Below are 7,270 nucleotides of genomic sequence, written 5' to 3'. Positions count from 1 at the left end.
CTCTCTCTCTCTCTCTCTCTCTCTCTCTCTCTCTCTCTCTCTCTGTCCATGTAACTACCTCATGTGCGAGCACTGTCACCCTTCTCCCACTCCCTTGCTCTCACACATACACCACCCCTCCCAAAGTTGATAAATTCCCACAGTGGCTGTTGACCCAGCTGCCTTTGTCAAGTGGCGCTACCAGCAGGTGCTGTTTTCACAGCCACCCTGGCAGTCGTACAGACTGTTTAGTAGCGCTGCTGACCCCTGCCTGCTATTAACAGTGTTAGCTACACACCCCCCAATCCTCCAGGGACTCTTACTCTTTCTCTCTCTCCCTCTCTTTCTGTTTGCTTCCCTCCTTCGCTCTTTTTTAACTGCATGCAGCCTGCAACAACAAAAGCCAGCACGGATGGAGTCTGGAGTTGGATGCTGATGGGAGCATGGGAATCAACCCCCCCCCTCCCCCCCCTCCATCATCCAAATTTAAAGCAACCTAAACTCACACAGTCACAGTATTGTCACTGCACAGTGCCATTGAGTCAGTGTGTCTGTCAGAACATTTGCAACACATTTTTTAAACTAGGAAGTAAACACTAGCACAGTCAAATAAATACAGTTATCACCACACAGCATTGTAGTTGCAGTCATTTGTCTAACAACTGACAGACTCTATTTAAAGCTGAAACATGTGTCTTCCCACACAGTAATTCCTGTACAATAGGTAAAACAAATATTATATTTACCCAACTACTGAAGGTCAGGACAGGTGTGACTCAACAAACTCGATTAAAATTCCCTGACTGCAGAATACTGAGAGCTGTCAGAGTGAATGCACAGTTAGCTATGTCTGTAATACCGTACATTTTAAACATTGCTGCTTTCCGATTTAATATACAAAATGATGACCCTGGTTGTAGGTCCTGAACTCCATCTAGTCTTGGTTGCTAATGCTGATTGACCATTTGCTCTCCAGCCATGATTGATGAGGTCTGCTCTCCCATGGACGAAGCATTACATATATACACACTGACCTCACTTCTGATGCTCTTCAGCCCTCATAGAAGCATTAGTCTACAGGAGTCCAGTTACCCAGTCTGTGTGTATGAGTGTGTGTCCTTCCCTCAGCAAATTGTGTTGCCTCAATAGCTTTTTACCTCAGTACAGCAGAACTGTTTACACATCCATAGTTCTCCCTGTCTCTCTTTTACAAATGCACACACAGACAAATGTGTGTGGGCAACAGGCACTAACAGACGCTTCACATTCGAACGTGATTACGCACTGTATTATTTCCAGATTTGTAGAGTGTGATATGAAATAAATCAGTTTCAGCCCATTTGCTGATGTGCGTGTCTGGATGTTTGTCTTAATGTGGAATGATCACAATATGTCTCTTTGGTGTTCAGACTTGACACATATGGTGTAGAGATGTTTGTGTTTGTGTACGTCTTTTTTTCCAAATGATGTTTATACCGTCAAGAGCCCTGTGTTAACCCTGCATGTATGCGTTGTTTTGTTCTTCAAGTATGGAGAATTTATGGAAAACAAGTCTAAACAATAAACGCACCACACTTGACACAGTTATTCTTCCTGCTGTACGGTTTACATCCATCTTCGACAGTGGATTCACAAATTGAGAACATACAGAAAAGCCGTCAACACATGAATGATGAATGAAAATGTATTGACATATATATACATGTATATTTATCTTGCTACAGATGTTAAATGCATACTTTTGAATGTGCATCATCTCAACAAATGCTGAAGGCCCTGCCGATCATCTGAGATCATAGACACAACATGTGATGGCAGATGTGTTGATCCTTCCTGTTGTAACATTCAAAAATAGCTTTACAGTAAACACATTGCTACAGCTGTCATGATACATCAAAATGAAGTGATGGATGTATAAATAGAACATGTTTCGTACAGTACTGCCATAAATCATAGTATCATAGTATTACTGTGTAACTCAGCCAGTAAGAGTTTAATGAGGGTTTTGTTTTGCCCCGTCCCTGCTCTTTGTTTGTGTCTTAGCAGGCTTTTTAAAGAAAAGTGATTCATTTTGCACGCAACTGTGGAAACTGTGGTGGTCTGGAAAATAAGAACTGATGTTTGTTGTTGTAAGGCTCGTCTAACTTCATAACAGACTTGTAGACGTAGTGTACCTAAAAGCAGACATAAGAAGAAGGAAAACATGGAGTGACTGTATAAATGCACACCTTGACACCGCACTTTGCTTGCCTTTGATAAATCAATAGGACCCTGTTTACGGCTATAATTATTTTCAGAACAGACATTATTATTGGATTCATCTGTTCCCAAAATAAAATGTTGAGGTATTCCAGCGGAGGCGGTACATTGTTTAGGGGTTCTTTGAGGATTCAGGATTGTAAAGAGTGGCGTGACTCAACATCAAATATGTCATTGTGTGATTATTGGATGTAGGCTCAACATTTAACTTGATCTAAATAAAGAGGGCAAGACTTAACCCTTAACTTAGAGGGAACAAATGTTAATGTTTTGTACTCCCTCCCTAGTAGACTGCTTGAATGATAACCTACAATATTTTAGATCTCAATTACAGGAGTTGGGAATTACTGTGAGATGTCTAAGCATTCCTAAAATTCTGTTATCATATACCCCCTATTTGTATTGTGTCTACAAGCCAAAATATCTCAGTTGGGTGAATGTTAGACTGAAGATCTAAAGGTTCCTGAAGTGAAACTTAATTTCGTTGCCCCAGTACAGTACTACAACAATGAAGTTGAATGTAATTTAATGTCACTGCCAACATTTTAGATTGTGTTAATGAAATTGTCTTGAAACCAATGTTGACAAATGATGTTCCCTGAATGGCTTTGATTGAGGGATTGCTTTTGTGTCACAATTACAAAGTATATCATTATGTTATCAAGGTGTGACTTTATTTAAATATAGTATAAAATGAATGCCTCGCCCTACTTTCTGTAATTTGTTAGCATGCCATGTGACGCTTGTGTCGCCCACATATTGACTTTCCCTCCTTCTAACAACTGTTACAGACCTCATGCCCCGAAAGAGTGCCAGCGTCAGGTGGAGCCTCCAGAGCTGCTGATGACAGCTTGTTCCAGACACTGTAAGAACGGACACTGCACTCCTACTGGCAAGTGCTGCTGCAGCCCCGGCTGGGAGGGACCCTTCTGCCGAATTGGTGAGTGCCTTTAAGTAGATTGTTATGTCGACAAACATCCATGTGTTGTTCCTTTACAGATGTTTCAACGGGGTTCATTAATGCACAACATGCCTGCCACGATATTCAAAAATGTATTTGATTTTAAATTCAGAATGAAACAGAGCACCGGCTTCTGTTTTTTTCTCATCTTTTCTGACCTAACTGTTGACCACTGGTGTTTTCTGCTCTCTCCAGCCAAGTGTGAACCAGCCTGCCGCAATGGAGGAGTGTGTATGGAGCCCAACAAGTGCCTGTGTAAGAGCGGCTACTCTGGGGCCCAGTGTGAGAAGAGTGAGCATGGCATGCCCAACGACCAGGAGAAAGACGGCATACTCGACCACATCATTGACATGACCTCGTACCTCCTAGACCTGACCAGCTATATCGTATAGGGATGCGCAGAGGGGGGCTTCTCCCCGCTCTCATCCTCAAGTCGACACAAATCTACCTACCACCACCAGCAGACTCTTAACGAGGTGTCTTTAATATGGCCTCTTAATCTCCCTCACACCCACACAGGCATGTGTACACACACACACACACACACACAGACACATAAATACACACAGGATCCCCATCAGACTGCTTTACATCCTTGTCTTCTTCACCATACCAGACTCATCCTCTTTTGCCTATAAGCTACATGCTCTTGAGCACCAGGCCTGGCATCCAAGCCGTGTTCACACTTCGGAGAGACCTGCAGACAGCAGAGGAGATGATTGATAAGCATGGCCAAGTTATGGAAGATCCACTATGACATTTCCTGTCTCGTTCAGAAAATGCTCACTCACGGCTGACTCCACAGGAACAGACCATTTTAACCCAAGACTTTGGATCTCTTCAGGGGCCATCTGTTGCTTTATTAAGACCCCTCGAAAAATGGAGTTTGAGGCGTTTCAGCGGAGACAGTTGATTGTTCAGGGGTTCTTTAAGGGTTCAAAATTTTAAGGAGCAGAGTGGCTCCAGATCCAATTTATGCTCATGGTCCATTCAAAATAAATGTCCAGATACACAGACTTTGAAGGAACACTCTGCACCTCTGAAGTCTATGAGAGTCGTGGGTCCTATAGAGCCTGCAGTGCTTTGTGCTATACTATTTAAAAGGCACTAATACAAGAGAGATGAACCGTGTCGTCTCACTTAAGATGTTGTATTTAGTTTGTGGGCACATTGTCATAAAAAAAAGCTATAACAGTATACAGTGTGTATACTTTGTTTTGCAACATTCACTTGCTATCAATGTACAGAGTGGATCTACAACAGAGGACTGTCACCGACACAGAAATAAGAACGACTAAGTGAGAACGTTTTGTCAAAGCCAGTTTCATACAATCTGAACAGAGTTTCTGGCTCTCATGCACTGTATTCATTTTTTTGTTTCACTTTATTATTCAAAATGAATTAAAACATTTATTAAAAGCGCAATGAGAGTAGTTTAACATCCACATTTACACACCACACTATCACGGTTATCATTTATCAAACTCCTTTCATGGCGTCACACACTGAAATTGAACCCGAACTCAAAACTATAAAGGGAAGAGATAGCGCAGTGATGTATATTTCCAATAGAGCTTACCTAAGTACTACTTAGCATTGCAAAAAAACAAAAAAAAAAAAAACTATAGCATTACTATTGTTATCATAGAGGAGGGTTTATTTTTTTAAGCGTAATAATATATGGGAGAGAATGGTGTTTATAGAAAGCAGTTTTACACTAAGCTTGTCAGTTCATGTCATTTCATGTTCTTGTACTTATACATATGCAGCTTTTTCCTCTGTTAAGAAAGACACGTGAGGACAAGTATTTTATTTGTTTCTACTCCCCCCCCCCCCCCCCCCCCCTACTGTAAAAGTAATGCATGTCTGTGCCTGCAGAGAGTAATTCGGAGCAGTTGGCGGAGTCCATCTAATTCATCTGGTTTCACTACCACTGTCAGAAATGTGTCTCTGTTGTCAGATGATCAAACGGCACGTCAGGCCACCAAGTCTTTGTGGAAGCAGTTCACGGTCAGACGCAGATCTTCTCTGCGGAGAGCAGATTTAAGATTACACTAATGATCTGTCTCGTGGAGATAATGTCGATTGAACGTCTAATGAACATCTGACTCCTGCTTCTGGTCAAACAGTTGAACACAGACTGGGATGGTCTGGAGCCACATTAATGTGTTGTGTCTTTTCAGATGCCAGACAGAAGTTCATACAGATGCAGCACACATACATTCTTTCCCATATTCTCCATAAACTCCACCTTTGAACTTTTGTCATTTGAATTCATAGTAGGAGTCTTGACAGAACCATCATGGCATTGTGTTTAACGGTTTTGAAAGCAAACATTTGCAGTTTTGCTCTCCCCCCAACTTTCATTTTGAAAAACAAGTTTCCAAGTATCCCGGTTAATTGAAGTTCAGTGTCCGTTAAAGATGTATTTGTTCCTCATCTCCCGACTCGCTTGTGTTTGCTGAAATAAATCAACTACCTGGTCAAAATGGAATTCATGCTGTAAAATGGAAAATTATCATTTCTTTTAGCACTTAATGTGAAAGTTGCATTGTAGCTGCTGAGACGGCGTGGTGTGAATAGAATAACCATTTTCATTATTTAAGTAGTTACACAAATAAAATAATTATTTAAGTTCTTTTATGTTGTTTTTACCATTGTACTGTATGTGACAATTCTTTTTGTATTCCTGTATTGTAAATAAAACTAGGGATAACTTTGTTTCTCTACAGAAATATCAATATGTCTATTAAAATTTATAGCATGTCGGAAATATGTGTCTCTCTTTGTTTTTGGTATTTAGTAAAATATGGTAAAGTTAAGATTTCCTAATAATTTCTGATGCAATTTCATGCTACTTTAATTATTGTAAAATTAGAAATTTCCTTGGAAAAAAAGTAAATTCATATAACATTTCTCCATATACGTTTAATTGTTAATAAAACAGTCGCACCACCAGGCTCACTATTAGCTGCTGTGGAGCTTTTGATAGTATCGTATGACCTTCATCAGCAGTTGCCCAGCTGTGATGGAAATGTAGATGTTAAATTTTAAAATTGTTATGCTTCTTTGTGGGCTTATCTAAACTGGGCAACATCTACATCTGCTAAGAAAGATCATGTGATATGATCGAAAGCTGCGGAACAGCTAATAGTGAAGCTCGTGGCGAGATTGATTTGTCAACTGCTGTTTTCAAAACAAAGAATCAACTTTCAGTCCCAACTTTGAAATCAACATTTAGGAGAAGTCCTTGAGTAAGGAATAGCTCACCATTTTGAGAAATGTGCTTCTTTGCTTTCTCACAGAAAGTAAGATGAGAAGATCAATACCACTTTTATCTTAGTTTAGCTGAGCATAAAGACTAGACAGGGGAAACTTTATTCTGGCTCTGTCCAAAGGTTAAAAAAATATATGATAAAAATCTGCCTACTAAGACCTCTTAAACTCACTGATTAACATGTTTTATCTTGTTTGTTTACTTCGGTTTTTGTAAAATCTTGTTGTCACAGTGAAGTTGCCAGCAAGAGGACACTCCAGGAAGTCACTGCTCCAGGCCAAAACATAGTCCAGAACATAACACAATTTGTCATTTTTACAAAAAATATAGTTTAATAGTATTATACAATGTAACATGTTTATTATTGAGCTTTGAAAGCACTGGGGTGGATTATTTCCTTTGTCTTGGTCAGGTGCAGGATAGCCGTTTATCCCTGTTTGCCGTCGTTTTGAGCTAAGCTAAACGGTCGCTAGATGACGATGTATATATTTATCATACAGGTGGGAGAATAGTATTGGTCTCCTCCTCTAACTCTCAGCAAGAAAGCTAAAAAAGTGTATTATCCAAACGTGTACTGTGTCTGAAACATGTCTGTCTTTATACTCTCACTATATGATATCTATATAAAAAAAGGGCAACACCAACAAAAGAATAAAAAAAAAAGCAATTGACCTTTTCTCTAACTTGAGTATGAGGAAATATTGAGAAATTACAGAGCCGTAAAACAAAACTTTACCTAAAATTTTAGTCGAGGCGTAATCTGTCTCCATGGGATGGTAATTTAATGTATAAGA

General features: G+C 39.9%; 1 protein-coding gene across 2 annotated transcripts in view; it reads left to right on the top strand.

The window, feature by feature from the left end:
* hhip (hedgehog interacting protein) overlaps positions 1-5,972 on the top strand; it is a 34,422-nt gene extending 28,450 nt beyond the window's left edge. For both annotated transcript variants that reach the window (XM_031863157.1, XM_031863158.1), the window contains exons 12-13: positions 3,030-3,178; positions 3,395-5,972. In XM_031863157.1, the coding sequence (XP_031719017.1) occupies positions 3,030-3,178; positions 3,395-3,591 (346 nt within the window). In that variant the 3' untranslated portion in view covers positions 3,592-5,972. The remainder of the gene's footprint in view (positions 1-3,029; positions 3,179-3,394) is intronic.
* The last annotated feature ends 1,298 nt before the right edge of the window (positions 5,973-7,270 follow it).

This window comes from Anarrhichthys ocellatus, unplaced genomic scaffold (assembly GCF_004355925.1).
Source record: "Anarrhichthys ocellatus isolate YVR2014 unplaced genomic scaffold, GSC_Weel_1.0 scaffold28, whole genome shotgun sequence".
Taxonomy (NCBI): domain Eukaryota; kingdom Metazoa; phylum Chordata; class Actinopteri; order Perciformes; family Anarhichadidae; genus Anarrhichthys; species Anarrhichthys ocellatus.
Note: the sequence above shows the minus strand (reverse complement) of the source record. Positions and strands in the feature narration are given on the sequence as shown.